Source organism: Arvicola amphibius, chromosome 7 (assembly GCF_903992535.2).
Source record: "Arvicola amphibius chromosome 7, mArvAmp1.2, whole genome shotgun sequence".
NCBI lineage: Eukaryota > Metazoa > Chordata > Mammalia > Rodentia > Cricetidae > Arvicola > Arvicola amphibius.
In genome coordinates this window covers 69910110-69929624 of record NC_052053.1, presented here as the reverse complement: position 1 = coordinate 69929624, position 19515 = coordinate 69910110, and the positions used below count along the sequence as shown (strand labels likewise).

General features: G+C 53.3%; 2 protein-coding genes across 6 annotated transcripts in view; both read left to right on the top strand.

Annotated features, from left to right (window-relative positions):
* Traf3 (TNF receptor associated factor 3) overlaps positions 1-6149 on the top strand; it is a 107543-nt gene extending 101394 nt beyond the window's left edge. For all 5 annotated transcript variants that reach the window (XM_038336726.1, XM_038336724.1, XM_038336725.1 and 2 more), the window contains one exon: positions 407-6149. In XM_038336726.1, coding sequence (XP_038192654.1) covers positions 407-978 — 572 coding nt within the window. In that variant the 3' untranslated portion in view covers positions 979-6149. The remainder of the gene's footprint in view (positions 1-406) is intronic.
* A 4197-nt stretch (positions 6150-10346) lies between these two features.
* On the top strand, positions 10347-17411 carry Amn (amnion associated transmembrane protein). Its single transcript, XM_038337929.1, has 12 exons — positions 10347-10397; positions 10915-11033; positions 11111-11155; positions 15454-15550; positions 15665-15882; positions 16015-16152; positions 16250-16358; positions 16448-16530; positions 16643-16798; positions 16872-17041; positions 17123-17216; positions 17307-17411. The coding sequence occupies exons 1-12, from the start codon at positions 10355-10357 to the stop codon at positions 17409-17411; spliced, it is 1377 nt and encodes a 458-aa protein (XP_038193857.1). The 5' UTR covers positions 10347-10354.
* Positions 17412-19515: the final 2104 nt, after the last annotated feature.

The window sequence follows — 19515 nt, the reverse complement described above, 5'->3', positions numbered from 1 at the left end:
GTGCTCTGAGCTGTGAGTCTGGATGGGTGCAGAGATGACTTCCATGAAAGGATTAGGGAGTAGGGGTCGGTTATTGTGCTGCGTGGGCTGATTAAGCAGATGGAAGGCGTGTGGTTAGAATAGAATAGGAGACTGCTTAGACCTAGAGCCTAGTGTCCCTGTGGATGCCAGGGCCATAAGGCAAGGGGAGTGTGGGCAAGTAGGCAGCCAGGCTCTGACAGCTGTGGCCTAACAGTTGGTACACTGTGGCTACCAGAGGGGAGGGAAGGAAGAGATAACACTTTGCATGTGTCTGCTGTCTGCAGTCACAGTGACATCTGCGGGCTCCTGTTCCAGACACTGGTACATATGCGCTTCTCTGATGTTTGCATGTCTCCTTTGCCAAATGTTTTCTTGCATGTGGCAGGCCTGCTGGAGTCGCAGCTGAGCCGGCATGACCAGATGCTGAGTGTCCATGACATCCGCTTGGCCGACATGGACCTGCGGTTCCAAGTCCTCGAGACCGCCAGCTACAATGGTGTGCTGATCTGGAAGATCCGTGACTACAAGCGCCGGAAGCAGGAGGCTGTCATGGGGAAGACCCTGTCCCTCTACAGCCAGCCTTTCTACACGGGCTATTTTGGCTATAAGATGTGTGCCAGGGTCTACCTGAACGGGGACGGAATGGGGAAAGGGACACACTTGTCGCTGTTTTTTGTCATTATGCGTGGAGAATATGATGCTTTGTTGCCATGGCCATTCAAGCAGAAAGTGACACTCATGCTGATGGATCAGGGGTCCTCTCGACGTCATCTGGGAGATGCATTCAAGCCTGATCCCAATAGCAGCAGCTTCAAGAAACCCACTGGAGAGATGAATATTGCCTCTGGCTGCCCAGTCTTTGTCGCCCAAACTGTTCTAGAGAATGGGACGTATATTAAAGATGATACAATTTTTATTAAAGTCATAGTGGATACTTCGGATCTGCCTGACCCCTGACAAGTAACTGGGGAGGTGGATTCAGCAGAAGGTAACTCCTCTGGGGGGTTGAAGCGGTCTGTCTTCACGAAGGTCCTCGCCCTCAGAAAGGACCGTGTGGAACAGGGTAAGCAGCCGGAGGAGGAGGCGTGGCTGGCAGGAGGAGCCACACGTGAAAACAGACCTCAACGGATTTCCTAATAGACTAGCCACACTCACTCTGAAGAATTATTTATCCTTCAACAAGATAAATATTGCTGTCAGAGAAGGTTTTCATTTTCATTTTTAAAGATCTAGTTAATTAAGGTGGAAACATATATGCTAAAAAGAAACATGATTTTTCTTCCTTAACTTGAACACCAAAAAAGAAAACACACGTGGAGGTAGCAGGACGTGTCAGCATGTTAATTTAAAAGGAGAACTTATGAAATAATAATACAATTCTGATATATTCATCCTAAAATTCAAGAGTGCAATCTTGTTTCAAATATAGTATACTGTCTATTTTTAAGGCCTCATCTGGTCTCTGTTTTAATAATTTGTTTGTCAGAAGGCCCTGAGTAGACATAAAGTCTCTAAATTCAGAAGTCATTTTTAATTTAAAGTTCTATAAGTAATTGTTACTGCAACATTTTGTTTTAAAACGTTGATAGACTGATATTTCTTGGAAGAAAATGTAAAATATCAAACACTGGTTATCACTTGTGATAGGAAAGAGAATATTCAATCTGTCGTTATTTCTCGTTAGAAATGTAACCCTTCAATATCTGTCGTAGTTAGTGACACTACTTCACAATGACTATGAGAGGGACAATGCTCATGGATGCTGTGCATCATTTCAGACTTTAAATTGTTTTCACCCTAAAATAGGGCATTAGTTGAACTTTGGAGTTCTAAACAAAATCCTGTAGGTTTTTAAAATTCTGCCCCATGTTTAGACAAGCTCTCTGTTGCTGACAGCGCCAGCCTTGGCCTCCAGTGTCCAGTGTACAAGGATAGGCAGGCAGCCTGGCTGCAGGAGGCCCCAGCAAGTGTTTCTCATCCTGTCATACTGCTGCATTCAGCTAATGATCTCCGAAAGCAACGTCTGTGCTCAGAGATGGTGGCATACGGTACATGTGCCTTAGATGTGACATGCTGCTTCTTGTCCCTGGGTTTGCGCTCACCATGATTCTAGAAGGTAATAGTTTAACCAGATCTTTCTTTCTCCACCACCAGACCTTTGTCTCTCCCAGGGCCCTCAGACAACTCCAAACCTGCCTGGGAAAGCCAGGCCTCCATTGGCAGCTTCTGGAGGCTCTGCTGCTAAATATTCACAGATTCCAATTCTAGGTCCCCAAGAGCAGCTCAGTCCCACCCCAAGGGAAGGAGGTGTGGACAGAAGCCACACCCTTCCAGGTCTCCACAAGGGCCCTGAAAACCCCCACAGCATGAAGGAGAAACCACCCTACCCTAAGCATTCCCAAGACCGGACCACTGGTCTAGGGGCCTGCGCAGGCTGCCAACAGCGGCCCGGGCCTCCCTGTTAGCAGGCTGGCCAACTGATGCCCAGCCTGCCCTGTCCAGATGGCACTCTAGCTCACTGTTTACGTCTCTCGATGGTCCAACTGTGATAGAAGCCTGGAGCCCTGCCCCGGTGCCCCTTTTGCTATGCACCACACTTCATGGTGCTCTCACACTGATGGGTGCTACACGCGACGGGTGCTTCTTAGGCAAAACCAATGTGTGCGAACCACCACATCTGTGCCACTTGCCCAAAAGGCGCGCCCACAATTGGCCAGCTGGGCCCGCGCTTCAGACTGCCTGCCTCTGGGTTCTCCCCATGGTCGCGTGGGGACAGCTGGGTTGGTGCCCGATGGCCTACCTTGTCTCTGGTGCTGCCATCTGTCCTGGGTGTGCCTTTGTCCCAGTGCCTGCTGGAAGTGCCCTCCTCCTGCACACCTGTCCCCGTGCTTCCACGAGCGACCTCCTGGTCTCCAGCACTTGCCCTGCCCTTCCATGCTGAAACATTGGTTCTTCACCTGCTGTTCCTTTCTCCACTCTCCTGGGATCGCTTTGGGGTAAGTCAGTGGAAAGACTGCAGAGCCCATGCCCTCTCAGAGGTGCCGTCTTCCTCCAGGCCTGTCCCCCAAGGGTCTTCCCCAAAGACCTGGAGTTGAGAGGACTACCTGGAAGCCCTTAGCTGGCCTCGGGTAGCTTTTCCATGGCCAGGTATCAGCAACAGGGATACCCCTGCAGCACCCCCTTTGAAGAAGTCGGTGCAGTGCCAATAGGTAGGGGCCAGTAACATCATGGGGCTAATAAGATCATGTCATTAGGCTTAGACCCTGTTAGTGAGACTTACAAGACTCTTCCTATGTGATGTGGGCCCTCCTGGCCTCTTCTAGGTACCTGCAGGATGTGAGTAAACCAACTGAGTAACTGCTGACCCTGGATGAGGGTCCAGCATGTCACAGCTTCCTGTAATGTGTCTCTTGCATTTCTTGGTAACAGTAGAATAGTGGCAAGTTCATACCCTTGTGCCCTGTCTCTTAATGTGTGAAGGACGTGCTGAGACACGTCTCCTGGGAGGTGTGGAACAGGTCGCATCCTGCCTGGGTGTGCCTTGCTCTGCTCCATCTCAGCATTCCTTGGTGCCCCCTTGGTGCTCACCACCTGGGCCAGTTTGGGGCTGTGGTCTCAGCATAATTGAGGCCCTGTTGCCAGTTCTGGCAGCCAGCCCTCACCATTTCACAGGGTCCTGGCCATGAGAAACACAGGGTGGTCATGCAGTGTGTGTACCTAGCTGTGCAAAAGTGTCAATTGCTCGTCCTTTAAAGGAACATTTGTTCCCTGACCTCCATGAGGAAATTGGACATAACTCCCATAACTCCTGCTTGCCTGGGGCTGTTTCTGTACCTGCTCAAAACTGCCCCTGGGAAGATGCAGGCCATTAAGTGTCAGTGTGTCCTGAAGCCTAAACCATGACTTTTGGGAGTAGCTGGAAGCCTGTGTTAGTAACAGCCCAGGATCAGACTGAGACTACCTTCCTTGGTCAGGGAAAGAAAAGTAGCCCGAAGGGCCCTGGTTGTGCTTCTCTTACTTCTTGGGGACAGACAGACCCAACCAAGGCCACGTAACATGCCAGCAGTGGGTGAGACTGCAGAGAGTGTGTGTGATGGGCTCATGGAGGAGAGCAGCACCTGCAGCCCAGCCCACCCAGCTCCTTTTCTGTAGAACACACGCTCAGCATTTGAAGAAGCAAAGGGCTGTTGAGAGGGCCTGCACCTCAGTCCACATCCGTCTCCCCTTCTTGGAGTAGCCCCTGCACAGATGAACAGTGTCCTAAGACAGCACAGCAGTCAGCTGAGGGAGGTGACTGCCATCCTGCCTCCTTTCTTTCTCTGTTCTTTCTCCATTTCCTCCAAGGACTGGTACTCCAGGGAGCCAGGCATGAAGCACTGTGGCTTTGCTCCTGGGCAGCCTCCAGCAGGGTCTTCAAACCCACCAGCACCAGATCCCCTTTGAATTGGCTTAATCTGTCTATCTGTGGTCACTTCATAAGGACCTAGAGGTCAGGTACAGTCCCTTGTGGGTAGCTGGCCACCTTCCCATACCTCGTTAGTCTGCCCCAGAGTCCCACCTGGAGTTGGGACCTGACATTAATGCTACCACTCTAACTGACCAGTACATGGTAGCAGCCGCCCATGGCAAGTCTGACAACCGGTGGGCTGCGTCCAGCAAAAGAGAGGTGGTCTGGGCATGCCAAGCAACAGGGTTCCTGGGTGGACTACTCCTGCCAGCCCAAGAGGAGACCAGGGGCAGTGCCAGTGCCAATAGAATGGCCCTTGCCTCTTCTTTCCCCCTGCACACTGCCAAGCATTGCAGGGACTACTGCACTTTGTACCTGGCCAAGACATTTCCCACCTGACAGGTGACAGGGTGGGTTAGTCCCTACCCTTCTATACATCCCTCTGCTTGGGACCATCAGTTGATGGAGAATGACTTGGTGGAGCTTAGGGTACTTTTTCTTTTTCTTTTTACTTTCAATCCAGCCTTTTCTTGAGTAGACTGCAGGAGATTAGTGTGAGTTCCAGGCATGCCATGGTTTCTGAGTGTGTGTAACAAATGAGGGTGTGCCCCCAAATCTCAGACTAAGATCACGGTTTTGTCTTCCGCTTGCAAATACATAGCAGCTGTTTTCTCCAAACTAGAATGTATCCACAGGGCCTGGGTCAGGTGAGGTGATAGTTGGCAAGTGACCCAGCCATCATTAACTGTCCTGCTCCAGCTGGTGCTGGTTGCCATGGGCACCCTGGCATCAGGGAGCCAGGCCAGCAGCCCGTCCCAAAGGCCTGAACATATCCCAGCCTGTTGTCCACTTGGAGGGTTCCCTGCACCGTTGCATGGCAGATGCGCATGACCTACACCAAGGCAGCCATACAGCTAAGCAGGCCTAAGCAACCAAGCAGAGTGACTCATTTCCCTTGCCACACCATGTCTGGAGTCTTTCTTATGAGGTCACTGTGGAAAGGAGGTAACAAGCCCAGGGTTACTGTGCCACCCCATAGTCAGTGGTGACTGGCGTACACCCTTAGTCAAGTAAGATAACCTTCAAAGGCAAATAAATGACCTAATTGAAAAACACAAAAGCTGGCCTTCCTTCCAAAGATTTCCCCAAGAATCTGTAGGCACTGACTGAGGAAGTGGGGGTCAGTGCAGACTGTTGTGGAGTTGCGTTCTTTTCTCTGATGGCACGCCTGCCTCTTGTGTTCAGTTCTTTTACCCAGAAACAAAGACCAAAGAAGGTCAATCTCTCATTTGACTGTATTTTTAATCTGAGTGTTGACACTTGCCATCTGTAGTAACCGCTGGCTATGAGGCCCCATCTTGACAGTCCAAGTGATTGTGACCAGTGATTAGTCCCGTGTTCTTCGGCTCTTCTAAGAAACCGAGACAGTGTGCATTATTGCTCAGCAATAATCCTGTCACTAGGAGTTAGCAACATGTCTCAGTTCCTGATAGCATTATGATGTTTCATATTCTGTTTACTGTATGTTAAATGTGGTTTCATTTGGTATTTATTTGTGTTTTGAGGTCTTGCGATGTTTCTGTTCTGCTGCTAATAATAAAGTTTGTAAGACTGTAGAATGCAAAATTTTGCAATGCTAAAGTGTCTATTAGAGGAAAATAAAGCTGATTTAAGAGTCCTGTTTCTGTCTCTGTCTCTCTCTCTCTCCTTTCTCGAGACAGGGTTTTTTTCTGTGTAGCCCTGGCCGTCCTGAAACTTAGCCATGTAGATCAGGCTGGTCTAGAACTCACAGAGATCCGCCTGCCTCTGCATCCCAAGTGCTGGGATTAAAGGTGTGCACCACCGCCAGGCAAGTCCTGCTGGGCTTTGGGTTGGGTCTACTCCAGCTGTTCTCACAAGTGGCTGAGACAGCTGCCTGGGGACACCCTTTATTCCAAGCTGCTACCATCCTGACATACCAGAAGGTTCTAAGTAAGGTCTTCTAGCTCATGTCATCCCAGGTCTTGCCTGCAACTCACAAGACTGTGGCTTGGTCCGGGGTGGAGGACAGAGCACCAGTGAGAAGCACATCCACAGGTACCAGGACTAGATAGGAGCCCAGCCTGAAAGGAGCCCATGTTCTGGAAGGTCTGTCTTAAGTGGAGAGCATGAGGCTTAGAGAGGAAGGCAGACCCCAGCTGCCTGGGGGCGTGCACTCTGTCCTGGAGAGTAGGACGATAACACATCTAATTTTTAAAACCCTCGGAGAATTCAAAGCTACCTTCCCTGTCCTGTCCAAACCCTGCCACGGTGAGTTCTCCATAAGCGCTTCTGGACCACAAGGGACTCCTGGGAGCTGGCGGGGCTTGTGGGCCCAGGCTGAGGACAGGGATGACAGCGGGCTAACCCCTGGCATAGGGCTATCGGTCATGCAGACACACCTACATCTATGCTGTCAGGGAGAATGACAGCATTTGTCCCTAAGGTCCCATGTAGGGTGAGTCCTCTAGTGGCTTTGGACTGCTGGACCCTGTACCTCTACCGTTTGCCTAATACTGCAGCCCCCTGGGGTGGAGCATACCACCCAGGGTCATGGCACTGAGCTCATAAGGCTTGCCCTGTATGCCCCTAGCTCTGGAACTTGGGGCTCTGCCCCCACCTCTCTAGGGTCCTGAAGACAGCCCTGTGACCACACTGGGTGACTAGGTCACAGGACCTGCTCTGGGGCTGGGCTGTTCCTCACTCAGAGGTCACCAACCAAACTGCTCCTAGCCAAGCAGGCTTTGTCCCTGCAGGGACCCCGCCCAAGGAGGGACAAAGGGTGTTCAGGCCTGGAGCCAGCAAGCCTGGCCTCCAGCTGTGACATCCCCTGAACCAGAGACTTCAGACTCAATACAAAAGAACAGGAAGCAACAACTGGCCTTGTGAGGGGGTGGGGGAGGACAAAGGCTGCTGGCTCCTCATCCTGAAACAGGCCAGTGTCTTACTGGCATCTCTCAGAACAATGCTCCTTGGAGCCCCCTGCCTCCCCACTGTCCTTTCCTACTGCCCACAGATAAAGGAGGCAGCAACCTAGTGCTAGCTGGGCCCTGCCTCCAGAAAGCCTGCCCCCATCCCAGCAGGGAGGGGAAACTGGCTCTGGGACCGACTTTTAAGATGGAAGAATGAACAGAGGCTGAGAGTGTTGGCAGCTGCTCCCAGCATTTGAATCTCCACGCCCCCCAAAGCTGTATCTAGCCCAGTCACAGCAGCTCCTTGTCTACCTTCTAGCCTCCCGTACCCTTGCCTCGGTGCCTAGGTAGGCTCTTTTTGTTCTCCAGACATCCTTGTCCGTCTGTCCCTTACCCCTTGCTGTCATTCAGGATTCCCACAACCCTGGGTAGGCCATGAGCTACAATGGCCAAGCACAAAACCAACTAGATAGAACGTTCATTGCAGTTTGAGTGAACCAACGGGAAGCCTCATGGTGACTGTACCAGCGGCCTAGTGAGGGAGATGGCTTCCCTGGCAAGTGAAGGTTGACTGTGTACAGGTAATCTGACACAGAGTGGAGTCAAGCCGAAAGAGCAACTGCCAAGCCCCTGGCTCCTCCCTTCCCTGGAGTAGCCCTGCTGTGGATACTCCTACTTTCGGGCTCTGCATTCCCTCACACTTCCTGTGAAGGTCCTGATCAGTTCACAAGTGTGTGTCTCCATGTGCCTGAGTGCCTAGTGGTGTGTTTGCAATCAAGGCTTTCTGTAGATAACTGCACGCTAGTCCCAGCCATTCCTCCCTGACCCAGCCTTCCTGTTGCTACCCTTCAGTGCTGCCCCTTACAGGAAGCCTCTTTGCCCAAGTGCTCTCACTGCCCTTCCCATGTGGTCACCATGCGGCTCTGAGCATCCACATGGCCAATAGAGTTTGTGTCCCATGGGTAAGTCTGGCTCAGCAGTGAGGCAGAGCCCAGTCTGCCACTGCTTCCTCTCCAGTGAGAAATAGAACTACAGGCACCAAGAATGTGACCCCCAAGTTTCCTTTGTGGATGGCCTGACTGGAGGCCAAGAGCAAGCCCCCCTCAATTACTCCTGCTGAGCCAGGTGAGCTGATGCCCCCTTTGAAGGCAACTGGACCAGGGTAAAGGGTAGACGCTGGTTCCCTGGCCAGTTTGGGCCCAAACTGGGTGTGGAAATGAGTGCCCCCTAGTGGATGAAATGCCTTCTGCATGGGAGAAGCAAAAGGTGGAGGGTAAGGACCGAACTCTGGAGATGAGTGGATAACTCCAGGAAGGAGGGCTCAGGCAGTCCCAAAGTCTGAGTGGCTCTTCCATCAGCAGCCCTCCCTCTGTCGACCACCTTCCCGGCTCTGCCTCCCATCACCCACACATCCATCCACCATTCACTGCTGCGCCTTTGCCCCAGCATCCATCCACCTGTCACCAGGACCTCAAACCCAAGCTGATCCCTCCAACACCCCTGCTGTGGCAAAACACCCAACAAAGGCAACCTCAGCAAGGAACATGTATTTGGGCTCACGGAGCGCACGGCTGGTAAGGCATGGTGGCATGCGGCAGCCGGTCAGACTGGTCGTGCTCTGGTATGCTTCTCAGGAAGCAGAGATTATTGCTGCCGCTCAGCTTGCTTCCTTCTGCCTTTGTGTATAGTCTGGAACCTCAGTCCATGGGATTGTGTTATCCATATTTGACGCGGGTCTTGCTTGCTTCTTCTCTGGAAATACCTTCACAGGCACACCCAGAGGCGTTTCCATGGAGACCAGTTAGCCTGACAGCGAAGTCTACCCATTGCACCGTGTCCACTCACACTCCTTGGCTGGTGCTTTCTGCACTCAGCCATTGGGCAGCGCTGGATCACAAGGGACAACTCCCAAGTTACATGTGCACCTCTGGACAGGGAGATGCTTCCCAGTAGCTCTCATTGTCCCCATTTGCCCATCCTCCATGCTTTCAGCATCCCCCAAGCGACCTACCTCACCTTCTGTCCATTTCCACCCATTCCCTATTAAAATAAAAGTCCACACCTCTCCTCCCCTCCCCGTTACCTCAACCACCTTCCATCAGAATGTGCCTAGCAACATCTTCACCCAGGACAACAGCTCTTTGGCCCATCCCTCCTTCACAGCTCACCCTCCTCTACCCACCGTCCCCACACAACCTATTCATGTCTGCCTGCATCTAGGCACACTGCCACCAACCACTGCCCCCTACCCACCCACCCATCCATCAGCCACCCTCTGCCACTGACCTTGTCAGTCTCTCTCCAGCCACCGCCACCTCCCATTGCTCCAGGCATAATACGGAGCACCAGGAGCCCCTGTCTACCCCGTACCCACGGAAGCCCTGGCGTAGCCTGCAGATGGTTCCCCAACGTGGGACACGACAAAGTCCCCTCACGCTCCACCACCATTTCGTGACTGGCTGGCCTTTCGTTATTTCATTGATCCTTTTCCATCCATTTTCCACCCTGCACAGTTCACCCGGCCCATCTTCTGCCCACTCACCTTAACCGTCCATCTGTCCAGGAACATCACACTCTGTCCTACCTGCCGGTTCAGCTTCAGAACCACTACCCATCTTCCGGTCTCCAGCACACACACCTGCTGCAGACCGTGGACTCAGGCCTGGAGAAGATGGGCAAAGATGCCTGAGCCCCCGGGGTTATCGGCCACCTCCATGCCATGTCACAGGGAAAATCATTCCAATACCCTCTTACTGGGCACTCAGGGCCCTGGGTCCTAAAGTGCGGATGATAAGATCACCGAGAAGATTCCTCCGAGGAGCCTCAGGAGACAGCTGGGCGAGTCGGAGGTAAATGTGTAACATCTGGGCGCCCCCTGCCCCTCAGCCCCGCCCGGTCACATGGGCCCTCGGAGCAAAGTCCGCATCTGCGACGTGAGAGCCTCGGCGGCAGCGAGATGGGCGCTCTGGGCCAAGTCCTGCTGTGGCTGCAGTTCTGCGGTAGGCCGGGGTCTGCGGCCCTGAGGCTGTTTCTCTAGGCCCGAAGGGTCGCGATTTCAGGAAAGGGTGGGAGAAGGAGGCGGAGTTCTCAGCCTGCCTCGATTTCCCCGTCCTCCGGCGTAGGCTGGTGCCCAGGAGGTGGAGAAACCGCAGTCCTGCCCTGTGCACCTCGAGCCCCTCACGGTTCCTCTGTACGCAGTAGGGCAAGGGCCGCCGGTTCCGGCTCCCGGACGCCTCTTTGCGCCCAGTGCGGACCCCATCCCGAGAAGTCAACGACGGGTGGACATGGGCTACGTCCCGTAGGAGGGCACGTTTGAGAGGGCTCTGCTGATAGGCTAGGAGTGCACCGGAGAACGCCGCGCTATGGGGTGCTCGTTATGCTGAGAGACCAGTACCCGGATCAGGGCCACCTCGGGTACCCGATCTGCACCAGGGGTGTGGGCATCGCTGCAGCGCTTGCTTCTCTGGAGGGCCGCCTTCCCAGAGGGAAGTAGACACTCAGCCTTCCTTTCTTTAGCACTGACTCGGGCCGCCTACAAACTTTGGATCCCCAACACCAACTTCGATACTGCGTCCAACTGGAACCAGAACCGGACCCCGTGCGCCGGAGATGCAGTCCAATTCCCGGCGGACAAGGTACCTTGATGGGGTCTTGGGGGACACTGGGGTGTGGAGGTCTGCCAGCTACGCAACTGACGCGTCTCTTGCTGCAGATGGTGTCGGTCCTGGTGCGAGACAGTTATGCCATCTCTGACATGGTAAGGCTCGGGGTCACAGGGGGTATGGCTGTTACAGGGTCGCCGAAGGCCCATTCCCAGCACTCTATGCGTCGCCGTCGCCAAGGAGCCGCTGGGTGGAGACATTCTCTGGGAGGGGGCATCAGAGAACACGTGGTGTCTCACAGCCCAGCTCTCCCCTAGCCCCTGTCCTAAAGGCCACGTTAGCAACCTGCCTGCAAAGCTAGCTCCAGATAGCCCGGAGGGTTAGAAGCAAGAGGCTAATCAGCCGGCACACGCTAAGGCTTCAGTACACCAAAGGTTGCCGGCCTCGGCGACCCGCGCTCAATCCCTGTGGTTAGTTTTGTTTCTGTTTGTTTTTGTTGTTTTTCAGGAGATTTTTCCCCCCTGTATATGGGTGTTTTGTTGGGGCACCGTATGTGTTCACACAAGCCAGAAGAGGGCGGGGTCACTTGGAGCTGGAGTTACAGATGTTTGTGAACCACCGTATGGGTGAAATTGAAATTTATGCCCTGGCAATGCTGAGGCATGCATGAGCAGCCCATATATGGCGGTTCGGTTGAATCTGGATTCTGTTCTGTTCTGTTGAACAATATGAGTTGGGTTTCATGTTCTAAGTTGATGAAGACAACTGACCAGATCTCTTCCTTGCTGGGAGGAAGAGCAGGCAGTGCTCTTAACTGCTGAGCCATCTGTCCAGCTCTCCTGGGGTTCAAACCTGGGTCCTCCGGGAATACAGCCAGTACCCTTAGCCTCTAAACCATCAATACCACCAAATCAAATGAAACTCAAAGAAAAATATTTCATGAAATATTTGAATACCCACTTCAGTGCCCAAGGGGTTTTTTGTTTGTTTGTTTGTTTTTGTTTTGTATTGCTTTTGGTTTTTTGTTTTATTTGGTTTGGGGTTTTTGTTTTTGTTTTTTAGAGACAGGATTTCTCTATGTAGCCTTGGGTATCCTGAAACTTATTTTGTAGACCAGGCTGGCCTCGGGCTCAGCAACTGACTGCTTCTGCCTCCCGAATGCTGGCAGGGAAAAAATAATGTTTTCTGTGGGTCAGGGTCTCAAGTAACCCAAGCAGGCCTTGAGTTCGCTCTGTTGATGAGACTGCCTTGGGACTTCTGATCTTCCCATCATGCCTCCAAGAAGCTGGGATTACAGGTGTGAGCCACCAACCACGGCTCAGTACCCAAGTCTGACCGCACCCATCCTGCATTGAATGCACTCAGGGGCTCATGGGTGTGGCAGACCTCAAGGACAGTCCCTGTCGGGGGCTACAGCGAGGTTGTCCCTACCAGTTTAAAACACCACTTCTCTGGCCCCAGGGACATGATATATGTAGAGGTGAGAGCTCTGCAGGCAGTAACTGCTGAGGGGCGCTTCGATTACCACACAAAGGTTCTAAAACTCTGTTTCTGAAAGGAATTCACTGCCACCTTTCCTTTCTCCTCTCTCTCTTCTCTTCAGCATCCCAGCTCAGGGTGTGACCTGCCTGGGGGTGTCTACTAATGGACAAGGGCATGGGTCACTTTGAAGAGGCAGAATGTCACCCCTATTTCTTGGGGTCCCCTCCAGCTCCCAGTGATATCTGGGGAAGATACCTGGCCCTCCCCATTTACCACTCAACCCAGGGGGCTTCCTTGTGGTTCTGATGGTCACAGAGAACCTATATGCAACCTCAACAGGACAGCAGCATTTGAGGTGCCGAGTTCTCCATTCTCGAGCATGGGCTGTGTCTCTTCATATCCCCACCAGCCTCTTCTATAATTTAAGACATGATGTTGGCACATGTAATCCCAGCACTCGGGGGGCAGAGGCAGGCAGATCTCTATGAGTTCAAGTTCAGCCTGGACTACAGAGCAAGTTCCAGGACATCTAAAACTACAGAGAAACCCTGTCTCAAAAACCAAAGCAACAAAAACAAAAGAAACCAAAATATATTCTACAGTTCCATTGGTTCTTCTCATATGAAAAATGGCGTCATTCCTCCTGTTTTTAGGCCTACTTATTTCTCTTTTTTTTCTCTTATTGGCCATTCCCACTGCTCTTATGGAATTAGGAGCTCTTGTCATGTTGTCTTGTTAGTGAAAAAGTATGTTATATTTCTCTACTGGGTGTCATGTTGGCGCTAAGTTGGATGACAGCACATTATAGAAATTCTATTGCTGACCACATGGTGACTCCCAACCATCTGTAATGAGATCCGATGCCCTCTTCTGGCCCACAGGTGTACATGCAGGCAGAATGCTGCATGCATAATAAATAATAAAGAAAAAAAAATATTCTATTGCTAAAGTTAACAGCTTTTTCAAAAGTTAAATAGGGTGTTGAACTTTTCAGGGTCTGTTTTGTTTGTTTTGTTTTCCAAGACAGGGATTCTCTGTGTTATAGTTCTGACTGTCCTGGAACTCACTTTATAGACCACTTTACAGATCTCCAACTCACAGAGATCTACCTGTCTCTGCCTCATGAGCGCTGGGGTTTAAGGCATGCACCACCACCGCCCAGCTCCATCATCAGGTCTTGAAGCTCTCCCCATTATTTCATGTTTCTGCCTCAGTCTCCCCAGCCCTCGTATATGAATTTGGTACTTAGTCATGCACGGTTCTCCTGGACTTCTTTGCTGCCCTCTGTGGAGCCTGGACTTGGACACCTGCCCCTCAACATCCCCAGCTGGATCAGTCCTGATGTTTTTGTTTGGTTGGTTTTGGTTTTCGAGACAGGGTTTTTCTGTGCTACATTCCTGACTGTCCTGAAACTCGCTTTGTAGACCAGGCTGGCCTTGAACTCATTGAGGTCTGCCTGCCTCTGCCTCCCGAGTGCTGGGATTATAGGTGTGCACCCACCGCCCGGCATGCTGTGTATTTCATCTAGTGCACGCCCTCTATCTGGGGTGATTGCCCGCATTCTCTTCGTACTTCCTCTTCAGTTCTGTTCGTTTTCTGTGATGTTAGCCAGGTGCTCCACCTGAGCTCTCCCGCAGCCCTGCACTTTATGAAAATACACCCATTCACATGGGTGTATGTGTCGCCTTCCGTCCGTCTGTCCCCAGCTGTGGGTGGAGTCCCTTGCTTTCAGTGTGTTTCACCCTTGGTGTGGGTGTAGCTGCTCTGTGACCTCATCTCCCCTCTCTGGTACGAGCTTTTGGACAGGTCTGAAGCTCTGGGAAAACCAGAGACCCTGCCCTGTACACTCATGGGTACAAGAGCCTGGGTGGTGCACGATGGTTAATAGAACCTGATGGCCCTGAAGGGAGCAGCTCCCACGGGCCACCATCTCCTCAAACTCTGGGAGGATGGAGGGATGAGGGTCCTGAGACTCGGGGGACCCGGGAATGGTATATTCCCTTCCGCACAGCGTTATTTCTAGCATAGACCCAAATTTGAGTGGCGTGGAACCATGCCATGAGGTATAGGCACTCTTAAGTCCCCTGCCTTCGCCGGCATCCCTCTCCCTGCAGTTGAAACCCCTCCCCAGTAGCTATGGACATTTTAAAGTTTGGCTTCTAGGACCTGGGAGACCTTGTCTTATCCTTCCTCCAGTGATGGAGGAGTGTCTATGTGTTACTTTTATTATTAATAAAGATACTGCCTTGGCCCTTTAAGAGAACAGAAAATTAGGTAGGCGGAGTAGACAGAACAGAATGCTGGGTAGCAGGCAGTGGGGAGATGCTTCAGGCAGTCGCTATATGCAATCACCATGCTTCTCCTCTCTGAGATGGACGCAGGTTAAGATCTCTCCTGGTAAGCCACACCTCGTGGTGCTATATAAATTACTAAATATGGGTTAAAGCAAGATATGAGAATCAACCAATAAAAAGCTACAGATAAGGGGCCAGGGGCCAGGCAGTATTTAAATGAATACAGTTTCCGTGTAATTATTTTGGGTGTAAAGCTAGCCGGCAGCGGGGCGGCGGAAACGCAGACTGCGCTCCTTCTACACTCCAGGGTGATGGGTGCTGGCAAATGTCACCTCCTGACCCATGGATTCCCAGAAACTCAGTTGTGTCCTGCCCCTTAGCATCGGACTCTGCCCCCTGGCCTTATGTGACCCTCTAGCCTCGGCTTCAGATCAGAGGTGGGGGTCCTTTAGGCCTGGCACACATTGTGCCCGGTGTACAACATCCTTCCCTTTTCTCTCCCTGGTGAGACCCAGCTCTTCCTGTTAGCCTTAGCCAGGTTAAGGTTTATGGGCCCTGACTCCTTCACCGAGATCCCCGCCAACATCTCAGCTTGGGTTTTCCTGGTGCCAGGGAGGTGTTAGTTGGGCGCAGTGCATACCTGGGCCATGTGCCACATCAGTCCGCCTTTTCCGCAGCTCCTGCCACTGGACGGGGAGTTCGTCCTGGCCTCGGGGGCCGCATTCAGCGCTGCAGGAGTCAGCTCGGACCCGGCCTGTAACTCTGGAGAGAAAGGTGAAGGGGGCGTGTCTCGGGAGCGGACCTCGGGACTTGGCTAGAGTGGGCGTGCCTTGTAGAGGGCGGGGCGCGGGCTCAGCGCGCTGCCTTGGTTGCTGCCTACATCCATAGGCGCACCGCTGCTCTTCCAAAATCCCGACCGCTTCTCCTGGCTTGACCCACACCTGTGGAGCTCTGCGACCCAGGCGAGAGGCCACTTCTCCGTGGACGCCGAGCGCGTGCCCTGCAGCTACGACGATGTCATCTTCCCGCGCGACGGATCTTTCCGCGTGGCGCTCGGCCCGGACCCCAACCCGGTGCACGTCCGCAGCGTCTCGGCCGTGGGTCAGGTGAGCAGGCGGGAGGGCTCAGGTTCCATCCCCTGTGTGCATCCCCAAGGAGTCCTGCAGCTGCGCGCTTGGCCCCGCGCACTCAGGCTCTCTCCTCGCCTCCCTGGCCACCCGTGATGCCGCCACCCACAGACGTTCACGCGTGACGAGGACCTGACTGCTTTCCTGGCGTCCCATGAGGGGCGCCTGCGCTTCCACGGGCCGGGCATGCTGAGAGTGGGCTCCCAGGCCTGCACCGACGAGTCCGGCTGCGTCTGCGACAATGACGAGGTGAGTGAGCCTTGGCGGGGGACAGCGCTAGGTCGCTCGGCCTGGGGCACGTAGCTGTCCTTCGCTTTTCTGCACTCACCGCCATGCCCTCTCCCAGACGCTGCCGTGGATCTGCGCGTCTCTGCTGCAGCCCCTGGGCGGCCGCTGTCCCCAGGCCACCTGCCCTGACCCGGTACTGCCCCAAGGACAGTGCTGCCACCTCTGCGGTGAGCACCCCGCCCGCCCTCTAATGCGCTCCCAGCGGGCTCCCCTCTTCTACTGGGGTCCGCGGCGTTGACCTGTACTCCCGTTGCAGGAGCTATCGTGTCGTTGACCCACGACCCCACATTTAACCTGGAGCTGTACCGAACGCGGCTGCTGGACCTCTTCCTGAAGCAGGTAACGAGGCCACATGGAGGATCCCGGCTGCTGGCAGCTGCGCCCCGATTCTACTGCCCTCCCCCAGGGTCGAAGGCAGACCCCCCCCCCCATCAACCCTCTTCCTTCCCAGCCCCAGTACCAAGGCCTGCAGGTGGCTGTGTCCAAGGTGCTGCGCGAGGCCCACACCGAGATCCAGGTGGTGCTGGTGGAGACGGAACCCCAGACCGGCGCAGCGGGGCGGCTGGGCCACGTGCTCCTGCAGGACGCGGTGGCACAAGGTAACCTCGTGCCCTTCCGTCCCTCCGCTGGCCCAGCTGTCCCGGCGCCGCCGCTGAATCGTCCTCGTTGCAGGCGGCGAGCTCGGCATCCGGTCGGCGACTCTGCGGCAGTCGGGCAGGCCGGCGACCGGAGGCTCCGCGCTGGATCAGGACTGGTCCGGGGCCTGGCTGGCGAGTGGCGTGGCGGCCCTGGTGCTGCTGGCACTGCTGGGGACGGTGGGGCTGCTGCTGCACCGCAGCGGGAGGCTCAGGTACCCTGGCCCCTCCCGAGGGCGGGCTCCCAGAGGCTGCCCGGGCTGCCCCAGGGGTTCACCTGCGCCTGCATCCCGCAGGTGGGGAAGGCATGAACAGGCTGAGCCCGCATCGGCGGGACTGCAGCTGGGTTTCCGCAATCCGCTTTTCGACGTGATGGTCTTCAAACAGCAGGTGAGATGGCGGGAAGAAACTTTGGGGGCCTTCCCAGGGGCTGGTACTAGGCACCTTGAGCCCCCTGACCCTGTAACCCCGCAGCCACAGCCCTCAGTGGAACAGCTCGGATCAACCCAGAAGGTGGACATCGACACCAACTTCAGCTACTTCGTTAACCCACTCTTTGCCGGGGAGGCAGAGGCAGAGGCCTGACCTTCTCTTGGGAGAGTCTAGATCTCCAACCCGTGGACTCTTCATCCCCTCCAAGATGTGACTTCTCTCCTCATGACGAAGACAGGCCTACATTGTCTAATAAAGGGTTGTTTGGGTTTTTGGGGTTTTTTGTTTTTGTTTTTGTTTTGTTTTGTTTTTTTTCCTGCTAGTATGGGTAGTCGGTCACATTTCCTACTTCAGTTTACTTGAGTTATGGGGATCTGAACTCAGGTTCTCAGACTTGGCTTGCAAGTGCTCTTACCCACTCAGTCATAGTGTTTTGTTTTGTGTGGGGGCCTCACCCTGTATCCTAGGAAGGCATTAAACTTCGGGGCTCAAGTATCTCCCTGCCTTAGCGTCTAGGATTAGCTGGGGCTTTAGGTGTGGCCCCTGATGTTGGGATGGACCTGTCCCAGTCGCTGGCCTGCTCAGATTTGGTCTCATGCCAGAGGAAAGCAGGTGGTGACCTTTAAACGTGTCACTGACTGGTTCGTTCTCACTACCCCCACCCCCATTTTTTGGTCTGTGTGTTGTCCTCTCTGGTTATGGGGGCAAAGAGCAGGGGCTTGCTGTTTGTGGCCACACAGGGGACAGGAAGCTTCCGTTCATCTCAGGTTGCCCCGCTCTATCTTACAGGGTGGTAGGAACCAGCGGTTTCGGTTCTTAGTAATTCTGTGGGGAAACACTGTATGCGTGCTAGGTGTGGTGGTACGTGCCTAGAATCCCAGTGCTAACAGTGGAGGCAGGAGGATAGAGAGTTTGAAGACAGCCCGGGCAGCACTGCAGACCTCTGTCTCTAAAAGCAAAAACAAAGAAACTATGCGGGGGGGGGGGGGGGGGAAGCGGAGGGGGGACCGGAGAAACCGCTCAGTGCGTTAGTTAAATACTTGCCTTGCAAGCTGGGAAGCTGCGATTGAGTCCCAGATTCCACAGGCATGGGGTGCAGGTCTCTAATCTCAGCGGGAGGTGGCTGCCTGTCTAGTCTTTCTGAGCTCCAGAGGAAGACACCTTCCGAGGGTCTCGTCCTCAATGCCCGCATGTGCACACGTGCATCTGTGTACACCTAGACAGGAATACATATATGCACACTCCTGTCACAGGAAGGAAGAAAGAAAATTATATTGGTAACACATGCAAGAATTTAGGATGGATTCCAGTCTAGAAGTAGAAAAAAATCCTTAAAAGCAGCTGGAGAGATGCTTAGAGGTGAGGAGCACTGGCTGCTCCTTCAGAGGCTCTGGTTTGGTTCAGCACCCACATTGCAGCTCACAACCATCTGTAACTCCAGGTTCAGGGGGTGTGGCTTCCTTGAGCACAGCACACAAGTGGCACACATAAGTACATGCAGCAACAAAATCAGTCTTTAAAAAAAAAAAAGACCAGGGGCTAGAGAGATGGCTCAGTGGTTAAGAGCACTGACTGCTCTTCCAGAGGACCCGGGTTCAATTCCCAGCACCCACATGGCAGCTCACAACTGTCTGAAAATGCAGTTCCACGAGATCTGACACCTTCACACCAATGTACATAAAGTTAAATAAATCATTAAAAAATTAAAAATTAAAGACCAGGGGCTCGAGGGATGGCCTAGTAGCTAAGAGCACACTGAGTACTCTTTTAGAGGACCTGTGTTCAATTCTCAGCACCCACATGACAGCTCACAGCTGTCTGTAACTTCAAGATCTGACACCCTCACACAGACATACATGCAGGCAAAACACCAATGCAAATAAAATAAATTACTAAAAAAAGAACAGAAGTAAAGCCTCATAAATATGAAGTATTTTATAGTTTTTTTAAAAAGATTTTATTTATTATGTATACAGTATTCTGTCTGAATGTATGCCTGCAAGCCAGAAGAGGGCACCAGATCTCATTACAGATGGCTGTGAGCCACCATGTCGTTGCTCAGAATTGAACTCAGGACCTTTAGAAGAGCAGGCAGTGCTCTTAACCACTGAGCCATCTCTCTAGCCCCATATAGTTTTTAGAAACACATTTTTTTCAGCTGGGCAGTGGTGGTGCACACCTTTAATCCCAGCAGCACTCAGGAGGCAGAGGCAGGCGGATCTCTGTGAGTTTGAGCCCAGCCTGGTCTACAGAGGGA